Here is a 22,008-nt window from a genome sequence, read left to right on the forward strand (position 1 = left end):
AACCACCTAAGAGAACGAGAACCACCGAAGAGAACGAGAACCACCGAAGAGAACGAGAATCACCTAAGAGAACGAGAACCACCGAAGAGAACGAGAACCACCGAAGAGAACGAGAACCACCTAAGAGAACGAGAACCACCTAAGAGAACGAGAACCACCTAAGAGAACGAGAACCACCTAAGAGCGGCCCCGATTACCACTGAGATGCCGTTGTCGTTTAAAGAAAGGACATGAGCTTCAGTGTGACTGGCATCTCCTCCTTTCCTTGAAGGTCAAAAGGTGTCAATAAAGAGTTTATTCAAAGCACCAGGAAATAAATATTCAATCGAAGGTTAAAATAAAACAATCAGAAACTGACAGTTAACCGCTCAACTCTGAAGTCAGCAAGTTAACCTTGCAGCTTCTAAGGTTACTTGTGCCACCAAATGGCTTAGAAGCAGGGGTGGATCTAAGGGGGGGTGCCCCCCCCCAGTTAGTTGGTCCTTCCCCCACTCACCCTGATCAGTAAAATACACTGAAGCCCCCACCAGTCCGGCAAAATATTACCCCATTGCCACTCCAGTAAAATCACTGGGCCACTGGGCCACCTTGCCCAGCCCCGTCATTGTAGAAGGTCCGGGGAGCCATGGCCCGGAATTGGAGGGTACAGACAACAAACTATCAAATATATAGCATTTTTCAAACTATGGACTGCGGCGCCCCCTATAGCGACAGGTGAAGATATTAGTGATGCATGGCAAGGGTCCACATCATCAGTCCGTCAGTCCAGTACTCGGAGCGCCTCATACTTTCCGAGGCGGTACGAGGTGTAAAAAGTTTGGGAACCGCTGCTTAAGATTATCTTCTCACCTGTGGCATCTCATCCCACTTCTGGTACCAGGTAACAAGACTGCTGAGAGCAGCCCCCAGGGCGACCCCAAGCAGGGCATCTCTCATGAGGGCCGTAATGGTGCCAGTCATGGTGGAAAACATTCAGCACAATGCATATGTCTCGTTCTCGCGTTTCTCACAGTGATTCCGACATCGTTCTCCTGCACCGCTGAGCATCGGAAAAGCCACATGATTCCCAGCTTGGAGGTTCCCACACTCTGGAATCCGCACCCTCCGCCACCTCTACCGCACCACCCACAAGCTAATTTAGCTTCCCGCTGTCGCCGTCGTTCCAGTGATTGACGATCCCGGCCGAGAATTCAGCTCGTTTTAACGAGCTTGTGAGACACGCACAAAGCAATGTTGGCATCGTGAGATCTTATTTAGGCCCGAGTTATCTGCGAATCCCAGTGTGTCGTTACATAATATCGAGCTTTTGGGGAAGCATAACGGAATCTTTTCTCATGTTCCAGACTTTTCATCTTCCTCCGTAAATGACACGTCTGCCAGGCCCCGACGTCCTTTATTCATCGGAAAATTGTGAAAAATAAACATGTTCACTCAAGTCTTCCTTATAATTTTCTCCACCCCATTAGACGTGGCTCAGATTATTCCTGACTTTAAGGCTTCATTTTCTCTGATTTAACTCTGTTTTACAGCTCCGGGACAGAAAAGCAGTAAATGGCACCATAATAAATAGCCAAGTGCACCTGGATGGTCATCCTGTGTTGGTACCACTTAATGCGACAGACTGTCAGCACATGGCATCAGGGACACTCCTGTTCTCCAGTGCCAGAGTGACCTGCCAGCCAAGCAAGCTGGCATACACCAATTTAGTATCAAATCCCTGCATCTACGGTTAGACTTGACAGCTTTCTTTGCTAAGTCTGACATCGTATTGATGTACATCGCCCCAGACACCATTATGGGACACGCTCATTTATCCATTGCAAGTAGCCACTGACCTGGGCAGGATTGCAGTGACCTGAAGCTTTTCCCAGGACCCAAATGGCGTGAGATGGAGTACAGCCTCTCAGAGGGTCCACTCAGAAGCCAGCCACACAGCCCTGGGAAGTGCACACAAATACAGGCATAGATGGCAGAGGAGGGGAGGACTGAGCTGCATGCGCATCACTATGCTACACATCTGCCATGATAGATGATAGTAAATGTAGGCCTAATAAACCGAGCAGACTCACAGTAAGACCCCCCCTCCCCACTGGATACCCAATCAAATTTATTTATAAGTAAAGTCATCCTTGCTTTAGATTTCAAAATCCCCCACAGCTACATCACCTTTGTCCCATTCTGGTGTCAATCATAAGCATCTCAGCTCATTTATTTATTCAATTAATCATTCGTTCAACTATCCACAAATGGCAATGACAGCTAATCTGGGGTGATTGTCGAACCCCTATCCAGCTGGCCTTCTTTGGGAACCATGGTACGCAGATGAGAATCAGGTGGCTGATTCAGGTGACTGGGATGACTGACGCTTGTGTTTAATGTCATGTTTCCACCATGGCCCAGTAACCCCATAAAGCAAAGTCTCACTTCCTCCAAGACTGGATTACATCAGCGACACTGAGCACTGTTACACAGCTGCAGGAAAACACACACGCAGAATATGAATGCAGGGTATTCTAAGAATATTTAAGTCTCTAACTTTTTTTCTATTCTTATTCATGAATATTCATTAGAAACATACCATTCAGTTTCTCCTTGTCTGCGCTAAAGACCCTCTGTTGGATCTTAAGAATGATTTTTATCCAAAAATACACCTTTAATGAATATTCATGAGGGGGCACCAATCCTGAGAGACATGATCGAGTTTAATTGGTGGGTTTAAGCGAATCAGTGAGACGTGTCATACTACCGCAAATTACATCACAATGATGAGCTACTGAATCAAGTACTTATTTTATCTTAGGCTGAGAACAGGGGCGTTTATCAGTTAACATTTACAGTATGTAGCCTGTATTATGTCTGAGGGGCGTTTATCAGTTAACATTTGCAGTATGTAGCCTGTATTATGTCTGAGGGGTGTTTTTATGTGGGATTGTGTTTTTATTTAAGCAGTTGGTTTCCGTGAATGCAGCACCCAAACAGACACTTCGGCAGAACTTTCTCATACAGTTAGACGTTTTATACATATTGTCACTGTCTGATGAAAACTGCGTATGTCCACTTTTGGACTATTCTGACTTTTTACCGTAGATGGAAAATTCCTTTTCATCTGTCTACTGCGAGCATTAAAAAAAGATGTATTACAAAACCATCTATTTAACTAGTATTTATGTTTGCATGCATGGTGGTTGTTTGTATAGCTGCATAACTATAGCGAACATCTTTGTTAGTTGTGAATATAAAGCGAGATGAGTTTGTGTCTGGTTGACAGTCACATGTTTGCCTCGCTGTCAACAATCCATTCATTTAAAAAAAGTCCATTTAAAACATTAAGCTGTTCATTTATGGCTGTGTAAAGGTTTATATTTGTAGTCCTTTTTTCGTGCACACAGTGGATGGGAGATGAAGGATTTACAGCTAAGTGTACATGGGCAAAACTGTTGTGAACAAAATATACTCATTGAATTTGTTTTATCACAGTCCAGATGGAGGCCATCATTCACCCAACCATCCATTCTCCAGTTGTCCATCCATGTCAGGGTGAAAAGGACAGTTATTGGTTGTGCCTGACAGGGACCAAGGTGCAGAGGGGAGGGGGTTGGTGTGACTGGTAGACAGGAACATGGGGTCCAGGTGCCACCAGTCAGATGAACTCCTGGAACAATGAGAAGGTGACAGAAAACCTTCACAGCTTTGAGAGGGACGATGGAAGATATCAGGCTTGTCGGGATAAACACATTTTCTTTGTTTTTTTAATGCGTGACGTAACCAACCTTTCATCTACATTTTTTGCCACGAGCGCTGGCAGTGCGGATGTAGAAATGGGAATTTATTGTGTGGACAATTAGCAGGATACCCACTGGCAGACACCCCCAGGGTCGGTAAATACGCTGCAGGTGACAGGGTAGGTTCATCCCGTCGGGCCTAAGCACCATCTGAGAGAGTCTAGGGGAAACTGGATTCTATGGTAACTCCGACTATGAATGCCATATCTATAGCAATGAACACATTCATAACACATTATTATGCATCCATAAAGCATTATAAACATGGCTATAAATATTTATAAAAAAAAAGGCATAACATAACCCCCCAACATGGGGTCGATCCCCAGGAAATAATTCTGCATTTACATACAAGTCAAATTTTGTTTGGATGGTTGAAACATCATCCCATAATGATAATACAATGATAACAACAATGATATTGCACAAATACACACATCGATTCAACTAATAAACACAAGTAAAAGGATTTTCTCATGGCGGCAGCATGCATACTGTAAATGTACACAGGTCACCATAGCTGACCATGGCAGATCCGGGGCCAGCTAGAGGCCGATAAGGCCAGCTTTGAGATTATGAGACGGCCTGACGTAATAAGAGCCAAAGAACACACTCACTCGGAGTGTGTGTATGTGGGGGGGGGGGGGGAGGGGGGGCACTACGATCCATTAGAGCTCGGTTATGTGTGCCTAGGCTCTCTGTGCTCAAATGTAATCCAGTCTCATCTTGTTGAAGCTTATTGCTGCTGTAATGTGTGATGTCCTGTTGGTAGACGTCCAGTCCGTACAACAGGTAGCACTGAACTACGGTGACCACCTAGGGGGGGGGGGGCACTATGACAGGACAGGGTTTGCAAACTGCCATTTCAATTAAACAGACCTGGATTTGACTTTAGCACTGAGCTCTTGCTGCGTGCTGACTGGTCAGTCTCCTATAATGGTGCACGTGTCACTGATGTTAATGTAAAACAGCTGGATGAATCTTTCAGTCAAAAAAACAAACCAGTCTAAGCATCAGAAGGTCTGAACTATTTAGCCGAGCACAGGAGCCTGTTAGTTATAAAGCAGTTTGTAAAACGTGAAGTAGCTCATAGTGTCTCCTGACATGGATTAGTTTGGCACCCTAAGGTTTGGAAAACACAGGCTGAGATGATGAAGGGTCTGGTTGTGTCATTATGTCACGGACTGCATTTCTACAGGCCAAACAACTGACAGAGGTTCACACCTTCAGGTCTGACAGGTAGCCACACCTTTTGGGAATTTTCATCTCCAACTGATCTGTGTCCCAGTATCCATTTAGCAACCCTGTCATGTCCCCTGGCACCAATTCTTTTCCCTCAGCTTTTAACTGGGAAACAACATTTTCTAAATGTTCATTTTTTTCTGGACTTACATTAAATGAAACACATTTGAAAAACTATTTTGTAAAGTAGGACTCTTGTTCCAATGTACGCTGCAGAGAGAAGGATAAACGCGCAGAATAATAAAGGAGCTGTGGCGTACAATTACTCGGCAATCCGGGGGAAACTGAATTGCAGAAATGTTGCCCATTTGAATGGGAATGGCTCACGTGGCCCCCAATGGCAGATTCGAGGCACGTAAAAAAGGCAGAAGAAAAACTGAAGGCCGCCTCGATACGGTCCACGCTCGTTACAAAGCGAGACTGTGCGTTTTATTAAAATCCATTTACCCTGAACCAAGATTACAGTGTTGGAAGGAGTGTTTGGGGAAGGAGTGGATGCAGCAAATAGGTCTCAGCCTGTTTCCCTTCAGAAACTATCAATGCACTTCAGGACATGAATATATAAAAATATAAATATTTATATATCGAAGTAATAGGTGTCTATCCATCTTCCAGCTTCTAGAATGAAAATCTCTAATTTATGACCCCAGGTGACTGAGAAGTAGTCATCTCTGTCTCATATATTATCTCCAGTGATATATATCCTACATAAAGATATTGTAAGAATCCTAACAGCCTCACTAAACAGCTTGTGTCAATCACTGTAGTATTACGGATGGCACAGTTTAGAGTATGATTTCTGACTCATTAGTGGCCCTGTAATTTACCCTTGCTGAGCAATATTCCCAGCTAATTTAATACCCTCTTCATCTTCTACAATTAGTCGCTATGGCATCTCATCCACTTCCTGTCATGTGACTTTTCACAAGCCAATCAGGCTGCTGCTGATGAAGACACAATCCCTTCTTAAATCCCCCCCCCCCCTGCAGACTTGCACCACCTGGATGGTCGAACAACAGAACTGTCACAAGGATTGACGGAGATTTAAGTTAATCTGAAGACACCGAAACATTTGCACAATGGCTGCGGGCAAACTGCTTGGGTAAGTGAGAATGCAGCCGAAATCCAACATAAACAATCCACAACATACTTGCAACTGGTTTCTGTATCGTTAAAAAAAGCATAGTGACCTGAATTCAGATGCCCTTCCATATCTGGCCATGTGACCACCGAGGTGAACAGGACACCAGCGACAATGGTGCAGCCCAATTAAAATGAAAAGGTTTTGTAGTGGCACCATAAACAGAGCCTTAAACGACATTATATCTTGGCAGATGGCGCACAGTAGCACACAGTGAGCAAAGTCACAGGCTCTTGACGCCTTGACAGCCCCCTAACCTCTGCATCCGACTCCGCTCTAATTTAATGAGGGGATGCGAAAGTAGAAACCGTGAAATGAAACGTGAGTTAAATCGCACGCAAAGTGCAGCGCTGCTGGGCAGACCGGAGGAACCGGAGGAATCAAAAATGGATGAAGCGCTGAAGCCAAGCAGCATGTTCCTTAGCGACACCTGGGGCCGGTAGACCGAGGTTTCACATAAAGTGGGAAACAAGATGCGCTCGGCTGGCGGGCGTTTGGAGAGCGGGAGCCATTGTCCGTGTTCAGATCGCCCTAGATTGGACCGGCAGGTGGGCCTGGTCCGCCAAGCAGCTGTCCACGCTCTTCTCGCGTGGCAGGAAAGGCGCTCGCCTCCCCCCGTGTCCCCCCGGATTAGGTGACGCTCTGTCCGTTGACAGCTATTGAGCCAGCTGTGCCCGGAGCAGGTGTTTGGGGCGAGACGAGAGGACGAGAGACGACCGTGAGAGAGAGAGAGAGAGAGACGCGGTAAACGGTGCAGAGTGACGGCAGCATTGCCACGCGGCCCCTGAAAGCCGCGTCACTCATCAACCAGCGCTAATAACCTCATACATATAACAAACTCCCCTACGACACTGTGCCATATTTAAAAGAAAAGATTCTAGCTGCAGGAAGTGCAAATTTTCCCCTGTCTTCAGTATTTTCAAACCTTTTCTCCGTAGAAATGATAAATCCCAGAGCTGATATTTCTGACAAGGCAGGGTTTAAAACACCAACAGCCAAATAAATGAGCCGATCCGGAAGAGCTGTGGAGTTTCATATTTATTAGAATAATGGCATTTTGTTGTGGAATCTTAAAAATAAGAGAGAAGAACAGTTTTAGGGTGAGAATGGCGGACACAGACCAGGGCTGCGATTTAGCCCATACTTTCCAGGAAACCCATCCTGTGCGAAACATTCTCGCCATCTGAAGTCCGTCATCTAGGAGATGAGAAAATTAAGAGACCTTCTGCTTCGATGAATTCATTGCATATGAAGTATAAAAATGCTACCCCAGTGCGGAAACGGAAAGTCATAGCTGCCCTCCATTTTGATCGTGGACATGTTACCCCCCCCCCCCCTCCTATACTAAAGGAAGGCAGAGGAATCCCGGGAGGTCAGGGCTGATGTAAAGTCAATCTACAGAAGGTGGAATAAATCCTTTTGCTACGTTGTATAATTCAGAATCTACATTTAAATAAATGTTGTCCTTATAAAAATAGTAACTTCATTCCCAGCTTTTCTTGGCTATTAGGGAAGATGCTTTCAGGAGGAGAGACATGCTTCGGTTTTGTGTATCTACTGGCGCTACTCAGCTGAATGTTCTAGATGCTGGCATGCAGGGTGACGGTCCCATCATCAAAAAACAGCATGACAATCTAGGGCAGGACCCCATCCAAATCCCCATCGCCAACCCGAAGAGCAGGCAACACATCCCCCTCTGTTTCACCTCCAGGCAGCTTGCATGCGTCTGCCTGCGATCGAGAGTCTCTACCACTTATAGCTACGTTGACGTTCCTCGGTCACATGCTTCCGTGGACATGCCTCTTTCCCGCGGACATGCCTCTTTCCCGCGGACATGCCTCTTTCCCGCGGACCGTGGATCTGTTCAGTTCAGGCCCACAGGGATGTGTGATGACAGTGACAGGGCTCAAACGGGCAGCGCGGCCATCACATGGGAGGACCTCTACTAGGAGTCTGAAGCTGGGTCCTCGCTTGTGGACGCCGGCGCTCCGGGAGGCAAACTCCGTGGACTCTGACAGCGATCCGATGGAGGTCCCTCTGGGTTCCAGGAAACGGGAACGCCAAGCAGGGTCCGGGCCGAAGGCTCTGGCAAAGGGCACGCAGGGGGAAGGTCGTAAGGGGAACGGAAAGGATCACCTGGCTGAGAGCGGGGGGGCGAGCGTGAGGCCGACGAGGGGCACAGGAGACGCCGGAAAGTTCCCTGTGTCGTCCCCTGGCCTGACTGGGTGCACTGCACGCAGGCCGGGGAATGCTGGCTCCGGGCTGGGAGGCCGCCCACACAATGACCGGGCCAGAACTGCAAGGCCTGGGGGGCGGAGATCGCCCTTTCCATCAGCAGTCTGAGGCCACGTCCCAGTTCCGCCACCTCCTGACCCAGGGCGCTGACCTGCACGAGGAGAACACACAGAGGCACGACCTCAGAGGACCTTCAGAACTCTTCTGAGATACCACCTGGGTAAGTATGCAGAGTATCGTCATGGGGAGGCTACAAAGTGCCAATTTTCCCTGAAAATGTCACTGGCAACAAATATAATCAAAACATTAAAATTGCAGTTAATTGCTTTCTTAAACTTAAATTACTGCCCATCTTCGATTTGACTGAAATGTTTTTAAGCTCCTCCCAAGGTCTCTTTCCAAAGACAACGATCGGGTCACAGAACAGGACTAACGTTCCGGCACGGGGTCGGTGTGGATCATCGGGCCTTTTTGGGACGCCGCGTGCACTACGAGACCTTGGCCCGCCCACCGTGATGGATGCCCACCTCGGCGCTGGGAGCACCTTGAGGGCATAGGGCGGAGGCGTGTGGCAGGGGCGTCAGCTGGCCGCCTTGCCGGGAGGGCTCGCGACCAGAGGGAGCTTCCGCAGCCGAAAACGGGCGATGCAGGATAGGAACACGCGGCTCCGTCAGACCGTGGTTAACCTCCCCCCAACCTCCTCATTTTAGAGCTGCCACACATGCTGCCATATCTGCAAAATCAAAGGCTGTCCCTCCGGGCTTCTGATCACGGTTCCCATGTCTTCCGACGTTTTCACTCTGGTCCCTCTTAAATAATTCACGCAAACATAATTTCCCCTCCCTCCCTTCCCCTTATCCCTCCGCCACCTTTAAACGGTTAAAGGATGAAAGGGACGATAATCCGTCTTGTTTCCGAATCGCTGGATGAATAAATTATGCAACGGCCGAGATGAAAAAGGGCCGGTAGCTTTACAACCTGCCCGCGATGGCGGAAGATGGCCAGCAGGGGTCGCCAGAGAGCGGACATGAACCCCATGCGTCACAATCACTTAACGAGGCACCTGGATGCCGCCCTCGAACAGGAAGCTCCTGCAGTGCGGGGGCGGCAGGCGGCCGCGATGCCCAAGGCCCAGACGGTACACCAGCACCATACCGAGAAAGGAAATGACATCATTATGTTTGCCATGAAGCCGCCGCGGGCGGCACGGCGGGAACCTCGTGTGTCATTCACCTGAATCCAAGTGGTGCAGAAGCAGATGGACAGTTTCACAGATTTAGCTCATAATCACCTGCTCCATAAACCTCACATAAGTGATATTTGTTTTATCAACTTCACTGTGGCCCTGCAATGGATATGCAGTTGTGACAAAATTGAGGCGAACCAGTGCAGCGCTATGTTACACATTTAATTTTAACTACATTTGTGATATAGAGACACACTATAGGTTAGGTTGAGGTCAGGTGACCAGGGTTTTTATTCAGATCACATGTTTCTTATTTCCAATCATTCATATCTTTCAAAATAAAGCCCCCCCAGACCCTGACACCCTGTAGAGCCCCTTCTGCAATCCCCTCTTGTTCTGTCATGCGCTTTGTCCCTGTTCGGGTGGCAAAACGGCTGCTCCTTTTCACCCCCCAGCCACCCCAATTCTGTCCCAACTGCCTTCCCCAAATAAACCCCCCCCCCTGCTTTCCTTCCGTCACATGGCTCCGCCTGCCGCCCCAGTTGGAGTGCAGTATCTGCCTCGAAATACATCTCTCTGGTCCGCAGTCCCATGATGCCCGTAGTGACCCCGCTGTCCTGCCTAGCGACAGGCCGCGCAGGTTCAACCAAAATGGACAGGGGCAAATGAGTGGACCAATGACTGCCGGAGCCAGGGCCAATCAGAAAAGAGCAAAGTCGCTGTTGCAGTATGACATGCATAACATCCATGGATCCATATCTGCTGATCCACCACAGTGCCGCATCTGGATTACACACGTGGTCACACGTCTCCACATGCGAGTGCTACTGTATGTCCCATCAGGGTAAAGACACACAAAGCCTCGCACAGATAATTCACGCTTTATAAAGGACCCCCCCCTCCTTCGCCCTCACAACCTCCACACCTGAGAGCAGGATTCTCCCGCATCCCCGTGCTGGGAGCCAGCCGGTCCTCCCTGCGGTGTCCGAGCCCGCAGACCAGAAGGCCGTGAGTACGGTTCAGGTGAAAAGGCGAGCCCCCGCGGGTGACTCATCTGATAACACGAGAGAGAAGTGTCCCCCCCACCGCATCACCTGCAGACTGTCAAATCCATTTCCTAGAAAACTGGACAAAAATCCAAGAGATTCTGCCAGGCTCCTGGGGTGAGGAGGCTTTTTCCATTATGATTATTTTTTTAACACATACAAACCCCCCCCCCCCCCAGGGGGGGTGTCAGAAGGTATTCTCGTTAGCCGTGATTTAGTTTTCAAACTGTCCTTAAAAAAAACGAATCTGGAATTCATTCCTTGCCCGGGCTCCTTCTCCTCGGCTCGCCGCGGCCCTGCTCCCCTGTGGTTTGCGATGTCGCCCACAGCCCATCGCGCCCGCCTCGGCGTAGCCTACCTCCCGGCTCAGCTGACGTAACTCTCCTTTCGTTTCCTCGACTTTCGCTGCCAGGTCCTCCGTGCTAACCGTGCTAACCGCACCAAAAATATCTGCGGTTAAAAGAAACAAAACAAAAACAAACATCTTTTATGTGTAACACGTTACTTCGGAAACACATTAATGGGCTCTAGACGCCTCTCAGATTCACAGGAATGGAGACAGAGTAAAAAAAACATGAAGTCTAACCAACGTGGTAAAATCACCTGCGGTTTGTGAAGGATTGGTAGTCGGGTGCTGTCGGCTTGGGGAGACCCTACAGGCCGAGGAATCATCAGCTCCATTGTTATCTTCTGTACCGTCCACAATCCTGCACGGCAACACGGACAGACAGCGTGAACGACACTCCCCACCTGCTTCTAAATTCAGCTGTGTGCTTCGTAGACTGTTCCATGTTCCTCGAACTTCATTCTGAGCATCCAATTACATTTTTCTTATAGCGCCCCCTAATGGCCACTGGTTGATAGAACTCTGTGGACAAACTAGGCAGGCACTGACAGGGAGGACCACGTAGGGTGAGATGAAGGAACGTCACCTGGGGCTGAGATCTGAGGGGTCGAGACCATTGACATTGGAGTGGGGACCATTGGGATTCTTGAATGGGTTCCGGTTATTCCTGTTCCAGGTCGGCTCCTGCCTATTGGACGACGTCCCCACACACCTGTCCCTGTCCCTCTCTGTGTCCGGAGAGAGCGGAGTGCACTCGTCTTCCTCCTCATCCTCCTCCTGGTCTTCCTTAATGGACGCGTAGCGCTTGATAATTCTCCCATTGCCTTTGCCATCCATCTGGGGACGGAAATCAATGGCAGCTGTTCACAAACGGGATAAATGACCAACCAAGAAAGCTACATTCTGACACATAATTAAAAGTTTCTAAATAATAATGATAATGTAACCGACTATTTGTAAAGTTCTGCATCATGAAACATCCATTTTTAGTAGTTTCATAATTTTCAAATACATTCATTTATGATGCTTATGTCATATTCATCCACCCATTGTCTATAACCGGTTATCCAGTACGGGGTCATGGTGAGCCAATCCTAGTCAACATAGGAGCACCCTTGGTAGGATTTCAGCCATATTTGTACCTTAAGATGATTTCAGACTATGAATGAAGCTGAATAAGGAAGTGGACCTGATTGAAAGCAGGCTGTTAATGACACAGGGGTCTGTGGCATAACCGTCAGTAATTCTATGGGGGCGCTGTGTGGTTCAGTAGATTAACTGCTGTGCCTGTGATCGCTGGTTCAAAATCCCAGGGTCGGCAGAGTGAGTTCATCACTGGCTCCTTAACTCCGGATTACTCCAGACACTGACTGATCCTGCGTTCTCAATTGTACATCATTTTGAATGAAAGTATAAATAAATTAAATGTAAATGTGCTACACGTAATATCGCATGTGAATACACAGAGGACTGAAATACCATCCATCTTCCATAATGGCTTGTCCAATACAAGGTCTGGATCAGCCTGCAGTGTATCTCAGAAAGCACTGGGCTGTAATACGATTCCTCTGATTTAGGCTCTGCGATGTACATTGTGGGTAATTATAACTGGCATGCGCTGTGATTAAATGCAAAATGAATATCGGCCTGCAGAGGAGAACTTTCCGGGAAAAGCCGAGCTGAGGCGTCATAGGCTCCCTCTGAGCACCAGGAGTGGTGAGGCAGCAGCAATACGGCCATTTAACGGGCCGGATCGCGTTCCACTACGGTGACCTTTGGGATTGCTGGATGGTCAGCAAGGCAAACATGAGCAGGTGAGACATGCTGCGGGTTTGGCCAGGACCACATCAACCGCCAGGCAAGAAGCTAAGCTGCATTGACGAGCCATGATAAGGTTCTTGGGAAAAATGCGTGAAAATACAAATTTTTCCAGAAGCTGAGAAGCCCTGGCAGAAAACAGGTAGGCTCATTATCAGGCAGGATTAATTCTTTTTTTTCTCCAGTGATTTTTGCATCAGGTTAAGGTGGTCATGGGTAATTAATTAAGGTCATTGGCACGGTGACGCCGATCCAGCGACGGTCTGGAATAACAGTTTTTCGTTCCGTTGTTTCATTGAGCAAAACTTTTATGTGATACTTTCTTACATAAAAAAATTATTAATACATTTCATATGAATTAGATCCTTATTTAAAATAAGGAAATGAATTGACCTTTAAAATCATACTTTTATTTGGTGGAGATACTTATAATACAAAAATATAAGTACATTGTAGAAGGGCACAACAGAGGGTGTGAAGCAACAAATTTAAAAGTTTGTGGAATAACAAAATGTTTGCACAGCATTTATAGGATGTATGGAGCGATATTGCAGCTTATCCAGATTGGCAGGGTTGTGGGTTCGACTCCTGGTTTTTCCCTTTTCTGTATGGAATTTGTTATGTCCAAATTCTCCTGCAGTTACAAAATATGCAGTTTGATCAACTGGTGTCTCTAAACTGACCTTCCTGTGTGAGAGTGTGCCCTGCGAGGGGAGGGCTTCCTGTCTGGGTGTGTCCTGCCACCTGTTCTGTGCTGCTTGAAGCAGTTTCCAGTAAGCGGTTATGGAAAATGCAGAATGAATGCAAAACATAAATAATCTATATTTAAATATGCAGTACCGGTAAGAGTCTGGACACACCTGCTTTTCATGCATTTGCCCCTATTTTAGGTAAGTTATTCGTCTTATAGTAGAAGGCCTTGAAGCAATGAAGTAACACGAATCAAATACTGCAACAACGAAGAGGAGTTTTCAACATCTCAAAATGTTCTCAGATTTCAGACTAGATGACAGCATTGCAGGCTCTTGCCGTTCTTTCAGCCAGTGTCCAGATGTAGCCACCTGCAATGCTTCTCCAACAGTCCTAAAGGAGTTTCCACAAGTTCTGGGTACAAGTTGGCTACTGTGTCCTTACGCTTCCATCCAACTCATCCCAAAGCACCTCTATAGGGTTTAGGTTGGGTGGGGGGATTGTGGGGGCCAGGTCATCTGTCACAGCACTGCATCTCTTTCTTTATTAACAGGATAATACTCGCTACATAACCTCGAGGTGCACTTAGGGTCACTGAAAAACAAACGATTTTCAGTCGGCGTATCAGGACTTTTCCCTGTTACTGTTTGTACATAAAATACATTTCCATGAAAATACATTAAACTGTATTAGTTTCTGACATTTCCTCAGAACTGAGCTCTGATCTGCACTAGCTGATTAAGGACATGCGGAAACAGTTGCTTTATATATCGCTCCATAATTTCAGCATAAAATGGTTTTCATTTTTCCCCTCCTGAATAATGGATGATCCCTGTAGAACAGAAGCATAATTCAGCGCAAAAATTATAATGGCGTTTATGCTCACTTTAAATATTCTCTCCACTTCATCTCCCTCCTGCTTCAATTTCCACAATTATGTCTTTAACAGAGAACATCCTTGTCTGTTAGGGCTGCTTTTGGCTCCGATCTTATTGGTCTTCGAGACAATGATGTAATCACTAATGTAAATATACGGCGTTTTTAATGAATGGACATGTTTCATGTACAAATACATTAATTTGTGCTGCATTTATCGATTATCCATAACTGCTTATCCAGTCACAATGACATTTTCCGTGATGCTTTTATGCAAAGTGATTTACAGTAGGGAAAAGGTTCCGGTTTGTGCATGTTCCCTGAGATTCAAACCCACAGCCTTTGCATTCTCAGGATAAGGAGCTGCTTGTTGAGATACAGGAGCGATGAGCCTAAACCCAACCCCAGGAAGCACAGGGAGGGATGGGCCTCCGGTCAGCTCCAAGGTACACCCGCACAAAATCAAACAATCTGGGTGATTTAGAGAGACCGAGTCACCTGACCGAAAGGTTTTTGAGTTGGGGGGCAGAAACTGAAGCAGCCGCAGTCTGACCCCCCAACCCCAGGGGTATGAGGTGACACCCCCCCTCACAGAGCCGCCCTTATATGAAAACACGATGATGATCACCCAGCCGGACCCAGCCGCTTTGTTGTCCGTACCTGGGGCAGTGAGGCTTTGCTTGACCATCTCGACATCACCTGCAACAAAATCCACATTTCATCATAAATCAGAGCGGCAGCCACTTCACATCTTACGGAGCGGCGTGTTTATTACGACACATGGTATAAAAGACAGGCGTGGGGCGAATGATACCTTTAAAATGGCTACAGCTACTTAAAACGTCTATTCACCGGTGGAAAAAGAGGGCTGTTCTCCGAAGGGATTAATTTGACAAGGATGTATCAAGTCTCTTCCTGGCTGCCATTTCACTGTGCACATTTCAGGCTGCTCAGGAATTATATGGAAGCGCTTCATTCCAAACAAGGTCAAAAGCTGGACCACGTTGGGGAAAGATGGTGAGCAGCAGCTCCGCAGCGTTAAGGCTGTTAAGGGGGGGGGGGGGGGGGGGGGGGGGCCGCCAGCCTCAATTCGCTGTCATTTCCCAGAAACCAGAATAAATTTATACATTTGCATGTGGAGCCCTAGGCAAACGTCACCACCAGTGCCCCCCCCAAGACAAAACAAAATCGGTTTGCTAAGTCGGCACCCCACCCGTAGATGCCAATCAGAAGATGGCCGCCGCCTATGATACCTGAATTAAATAGAAATTGGGTTTCTTACAGTCTGTTTTATCTTGTGACAAAAAATCTGGATATTGAATAAGTACAACAGCATTTACCTACTTACTACACCAGGCATGCAGCCACGTAGTAAAATAACCTTTGAATCCCCTCCTTGAAATTAATGGGGGACTCTCTCCTATACCCGTCCCAGAGGGACCTATCGGCAGAGGTGGGTAATTCAGGTCCAGAGAGTAAAAATCCAGACTAAGATTTTGTTTCAACCAACCGGTTGCCTACTCTGTACCTGTGACTCTTTATGCTGAACCTGACCCTGGGAGATATATTTGTATTATAACTGGTGGGTTGAAACAAAATCTCGGTCTGGAATTTTTCTCTCTGAACTACCCATACGGATGGATAGTCAAAAACTCAGAATCCGCTTTCTCTCATTTTCAGTGCAAGCGTATTTACGACGTTTTGCCTTTGTGGAGCAGCCAACATCTACACAACTGTTACTGTCACCCGCAGTCGATGTGGGAACATGATACTTGCGTGGCTCTCGTGCCCCTCCCGCAGATTGTAGGTAAGGTCCCGTTGGATGTCCTGCACGAAGCGGTGTGAGTACTCAGGGTACAGGTCCAGCACCTCATAGAGGCCCTTCAGGCTGATGCACTGCAGGTCGCAGTAGGTCAGGGCCTTCACGTCCGCGTTGGTTTTGATAACCCGGTCATCGACGGCCATGTTTGCTCCAATCAGGTCACCTTTTCCTGGAAAGGAGATTTTGTTTTCTAAGAATGTTCAGCCGGAGATATAGAAATACCCAATCTGGATTCTTCAGAGTCACCTGTTCTTCCCCGCGGGCGCCCTCTTACAAAACGACGCTATTTGCTAAGCCAGTGGCAGTGACCCCCTCGTCGTGCTACGTCCGTGGCCTCCCACGGGCCGCCTGCTGTGCGTGCTCTTTGACAAGCCCAGTGGCGATGGCGCTTTTAGACAGCAGAGGATCTCTGGCAGAATCGACCAGTGTCAGGGTGACCTTCTCGCGCAGCTCTCCATCGAGCTCCAGCACACCAGGGGGCGCCGTTAGCCGGCACGATTCGCAGCACCCTCCCGGAAAAACCACAGCCATATGCCAGTGCACAATTTATACATCTCGATTCTGGCTTGTATGAAACACTTTACAGAATCTGTAAGATTAGGGTCAAATTCACAGAAGCGCAATCGTTTAATATATCTAAGAAATAATTTCAGAAAAAGGAAAAACACAAATACATCCAATCCATCCAACTCTACACGGTCACGGTGAGTCTGGAGCCAATCCCAGAATGCACAGGGAAGGAGCACCCTGGGCAGGTTTCCCATCCATCGCAGCCATATGGACAAATAACATAATAAAAACCAGGCCGATTCAGCACTCCGAGGCAAACAGACATACTTGAACAGGTTTTATAGTGTGTAATTACATTTTTAGACAAGCCTATAATCGCATGGATGAACCCTTCCCTGTTCCCCAAACTGCACGCCCCTTCCCCAGGCCAAGGTGCAGCGCCCCTCCCTACCCAGGATGGCCAGCACCATGCCGCCTTTCAGCACCTCCATGGAGCCCGAGCAGACGAAGAAGATGGCCTGCAGGGCGTCGCCCTGCCGTAGGAGGTACTCGCCCGGCGCGCAGAAGGACGTCTTGATGTGGAGCGAGAGGGAGCGCAGGCACCCCCTGCTGGCTGAGGCGAACAGCGACAACTGGAGGATCTCCTTGTTCAGGTGCATGGTGATGTCGGAGCGCAGCTCGTCAGGGAAGTCCTTCAGTAGCTGAATATATCAATAAAAAATGCACCTGTGAGGACACCCCCCGCCCTCGCGCACCGTCCACATGACATGTCTCACACTAACGCCTGTTTTTGTTGTACTTCACATAGCAGAGACTTTTTGTTTTCGAAAAGCAGGGTTAGCCAACTGAAGAGCAAATGTCCAAAACTCACTTAAGTCGGTATTTTGTTGCTTTTGAGAAAAGGCCGCAGATGACATAAAGTCAGGCTTGCAAATCATACGCTACAGTATCAGGAACCAAAACTCCAGGAACCAAAACTCACGCAGTCCTCATGTGATGCAACAAAGATCGTAGATTTCCAAGATTCCAAGAAAAAGTCCTCAAAAGTGTGAGGGAGTTTAGGAACCTTGCTCTTCAGCTGGGAGTTCAGTGCCTTCCTCAATGGCCTCGCAGTGACATCACTCTACAAACCCAGGGATCTGAACTGGTAACAGCATCCTAACCCACTGAGCCACACACCGCTACCCAACAAAATCCACTGGGCCAGAATGGAACCAGTTGCCTAAGATGGCCATTTGTGAGATCAGTGTCACTGTCAGAGAAGCACCACCACAAGCATGTTGACCTGCTTCTTAATAACTAATATTAACTGATGTCCCTAATCCAGTCAAAGGCATCGGAGGTTGATACACGACATTCCCATGGAGTCAAGGTCGTCCTTGCTGCGTGCTTCTGCGGAGAGGACTGTCGCTGCCTCAGGAGAAGGCTATTGATCTGTCGTTAGGACTCGTGCTTCCTTCATAAAGGAACTTGTGGAGAGGAACGATCCCTAATAGGCTTCACACTGTAAACGGAGTCACTGATAAATGAACTCCGCCACTGTTTTAATGTTCTCTTCCACCGGGGATCAATAATTCAGCTTGAAAGTCGCTTCAACGTGCCTGCAGGTTCGCGAGTCAGAAGGCAGACGCTCAACACGCCGCTGAGCACGTTATCAGACGGCGATCTTATATCGCTTATATCTTACATCAAAAATAGATATACTTTAATCTAGAAAGCACCAAATCTGTCAAATTATATGATCAATGATTCATATAACCCAGCTCGGCCGTAATCAAGACTCATATTCATAATTCATCATACGTTTGAATGATATTCAACTTTAAAATCTTTTTTAAACCCCCATGTAATGAGCATTGGCGGCTCTGAAGGTGAGGCAGGGCTCATATTTCATTCGACATGTCATCAGAGGGAGGTTTAGGGTGGGGGGTGGGTGCGGAAATGGGGCAAGGTCGGAGGAACGGCGGGGGGCACCTCGTTGGAGTCGATGCCGTGGTTGACGGACCAGGTGGTCTGGAAGTACTCCAGCATGCGCTGCTTGAGGTGCTGGGGCAGATGGTGCACCCTGATGAAGTCCTTCAGGTCCTTGGTGCGCGTGTGGTAGAGAGACCAGCGAGAGTACATGCGCTGGATGATGGCCGTCACGTTGCCAAACACCAGTGCATGCATCAGCGCTGCGGGCGGGAGGGATGGGTAGGGGGGCTGTTAGTCTCATGAGAGGTCTTCCCCCAAACACCCTCTAGCTCTACTAGCCAACGCTACATCCTACTGGGTTGGTTTCAATCACAAATTTCAGATCTGCCGAATTCATTAGGAACTCGGTGCCGATCAGCCCATCAGGCTAAAAAAGGTGGGCACCAAGGGCACCATATTCTAAGGGGCACTTCGTAAGCATGTCATTTAGTCTCAGACAGGGGGTGGTGGTAGTGAAGCCTGCCTGGGACATCACATGGAATTCATGTACCCTGTGCTTTCATAAACATTCTACAACAAACGTTCCACCAGGAAAATGCTGGCACACGCCTGTTCATGTCCTGAAACACCTATTCATGGCTGTATTCATGCAAGTTACCACGGTGACGGGGATGGACGTCACATGAATTATTGAAAGTCATAAATCAGCACTATAGGATCAGTATTATATAGGTTCACAAATGGTCTTAACATTCACACACACACATCCTGCCATATGCAAAAGTTACTATAATACACTGAAAGTGAAGAAATTTATAAAAACATTCATAATGAATTATTATGTATTCGTAACGCATTATTAAACATTATGACTACCTTATGAAGCCCTCATCTGTAGTGCACTATAGTTGCCTTTATAATGCATTACAAAGCATCCTTAATACTTATACCAAGCATTATAATGCATTATAAAGGTATCTATAGTGCATTATAGAGGAGAGCTTCACAAAGCAGTCATAATGCATAATACACATGGGTAGAATGTGTTATGGCGTTTGACAAATGGTTATAATGCTTTATGAATGCATTATTATTTGTTATGAATATATATCTAAATTACTGAAAACATGGCCTTAAGTAAAGTGCTACCGTGAAGTTTAACCTTTAGGTCTACAAGTACAGGTAAGAGTGATAGATGGATATTTTCATGCTGGTGATATTGAAGTGTGTTACTCCCGTAGAGTCCTGACAGATGTTCTCCTGACCTCCGATCAGCATGGTGCAGATGGAAAAGATCTTCTCAGCGTCAGTGTTGGCCGACACGTTGCCGAAGCCCACGCTGGTGAGGCTGCTGAGCGTGAAGTAGAGCGAGGCGATGTAGACGCTGCGCAGGGAGGGCCCCGCCGTGCCGTTGGCCCCGCCCTCAAACGGCGCCTCCAGACGCTTCCCCAGCTCGTGCAGCCAGCCTGCCAGTCAATCAGCAACGGGGACAAGGTGGGCTGGGGAAAGAGGAGCACTCCCGTACTCTGCCTCCAGGTGGCGCTAAAAGGCGAAAGGCTTGGCGGCCTTGGTTTAGCGCCCCAAAACAGAATCGATACACAGCACAAAGGGGGAGAGCCAGCGAGCTGGGCAGCGAGGGAGGTACAATGTCCCATTTGCCAGCATAACCTCGTTTTAATCCTAGATGGTGTGTTTCCTTTACGCAAACGAGGCTTCCGCTTTCGGACTAAGCGACAGAGGGCTTGGCTACAGAGCCAAGGAAGTATTCCTTTTTATGCACCTGCCTCGTCTGAGCAACAGGGCAAGTGACACATGCAAGTACAAAACATACAAGCAACAGGAGGGGTAAGGTCTGGGACCTTGGGGGAGGGATAGGCCTGTCTCCTTCCAATGCCAAAAAGAAACAACTACTTCAAGTGCATTTTAAATGTTAAAGGAGCGCGACTGTAGCCAAGAGTCGTATAAAGAATGACATCTGCCAGGATGGGACGCGACAGGCCACCACGGACGGTCGACGGACCCTCACCGATGTCCCACGTGAAGCCGTTAGCCTCCATCTCCTTCTTGCCGATGACGTACCAGATGCAGGCCATCCAGTGGGCCAGCAGAGCGAACATGGACATGAGGAGAGTCAGCACCACCGTGCTGTGTTGCGAGTAGCGGTCCATCTTCTGGAGCAGACGCAGAAGCCGGAGGAGCCTCACCGTCTTCAGCAGGTGAACCACAGACACCTGCATGGACACAAATAATGGGGGCTGAGGCCCAGGCCTGGGCAGAATTAACGCAGTCCCAGGCCTGCACACATGGGAGTATACAGGGGCGGGGCCACAAGGCCCCTCCCCCCAGCCGAAATCTGATTGGCCCCCTGAGTGCCCCTCCCCTGTCACTCACTAATTCAAAACATATGATTGTTTTGAAAGTTAATAATAAGGCTGGCCCCTCTGCATAAAGTATGACCCCCCCCCCCGTGCCACCCACCATAAAAAAGTCCTAGAATCGCAGCTGCCATCACAGTCCTCCAACTAAGGGGGACATGACTTTGCGGCGACTCTAATGCCTTCCCTGGGTCTCAAATTAGTTCTGCATTAAAAAGGACATTAACCCACTTCACCTTCAATACATAACCTCCTATAAACAGAGTTCTAAAGTGCTGATGCTGCCTGGACCTTAAAAAAGTAGATAATACGTCAAGCCAGCTAAAGAGCTGCGGTCCGTCTGAATCACCCGTAAATCAGGCCGAGTCATCAGGCCACCCAAAACCTCCATTTGCCCACACAAAGTCTTTTAGGGGGCGGTCAGGCCACTTGCACATGAGATGCTAGAAGTGATGAGGAGGAAGAGACTCTATTACGGACTCCTGGATTCAGCGGTTAGAGGGGCAGTGCGTCTGAACCTGTGTCTGGATAACTTGGGCAGCTTGCACTGGGGCGCTGGGGAATAGGCTCGTCTTTCTTTCACATGTAGCCCACTCCCCCCCCCCCAGGAGTCTCCCTGTCCCACAGTCAGGAGAAGCTGATTTTAGGCTGCATAATAGGAAACGCCAAGTGCTCCCAGAGGTTGGACAGTAATACCGGGGGACCTCTGGCTCAGCCCATAATTGCCAACCCCAAGATTCTTAGAGACGGCCCGGAGAACGCCGGCGGCCATATTTCATCACACCGGACACCGGAGACCACCGTAATTAGGCTCGGTGGAACAGGCCCGCGTTTGATTTCCTACTCTGCTTGGGGTGGGGAAGGGGGCCTTGATCAGGGGACATGTCTGATGTGGAGAGGAAGGAGTTGCAACCCTGAAAACCGTATTCCCCTTCCGGGGACATGGTACGCCCCGCTCGGTAGCAGCATGAGAACGGAATTCTGGGAAAAAAGAAAGCTGGACAATCAGTCTTGGGCTCAGCTTG

At 48.1% G+C, this 22,008-nt stretch overlaps 1 protein-coding gene across 1 annotated transcript in view; it reads right to left on the reverse strand.

Annotated features, from left to right (window-relative positions):
- Window positions 1–7,074: 7,074 nt before the first annotated feature.
- The window catches only part of kcnh8 (potassium voltage-gated channel, subfamily H (eag-related), member 8), a 37,944-nt gene continuing 23,010 nt past the window's right edge, over window positions 7,075–22,008 (reverse strand). Inside the window, exons 7-16 of the mRNA XM_048994472.1 lie at window positions 20,635–20,839; window positions 19,874–20,074; window positions 18,669–18,868; window positions 17,146–17,395; window positions 16,139–16,353; window positions 15,023–15,061; window positions 11,565–11,815; window positions 11,236–11,339; window positions 10,991–11,082; window positions 7,075–8,551 (exon numbers count right to left, since the gene is read on the reverse strand). Coding sequence (XP_048850429.1) covers window positions 8,111–8,551; window positions 10,991–11,082; window positions 11,236–11,339; window positions 11,565–11,815; window positions 15,023–15,061; window positions 16,139–16,353; window positions 17,146–17,395; window positions 18,669–18,868; window positions 19,874–20,074; window positions 20,635–20,839 — 1,998 coding nt within the window. The 3' untranslated portion in view covers window positions 7,075–8,110. The remainder of the gene's footprint in view (window positions 8,552–10,990; window positions 11,083–11,235; window positions 11,340–11,564; window positions 11,816–15,022; window positions 15,062–16,138; window positions 16,354–17,145; window positions 17,396–18,668; window positions 18,869–19,873; window positions 20,075–20,634; window positions 20,840–22,008) is intronic.

This window comes from Brienomyrus brachyistius, chromosome 23 (assembly GCF_023856365.1).
Source record: "Brienomyrus brachyistius isolate T26 chromosome 23, BBRACH_0.4, whole genome shotgun sequence".
NCBI classification, from domain to species: domain Eukaryota; kingdom Metazoa; phylum Chordata; class Actinopteri; order Osteoglossiformes; family Mormyridae; genus Brienomyrus; species Brienomyrus brachyistius.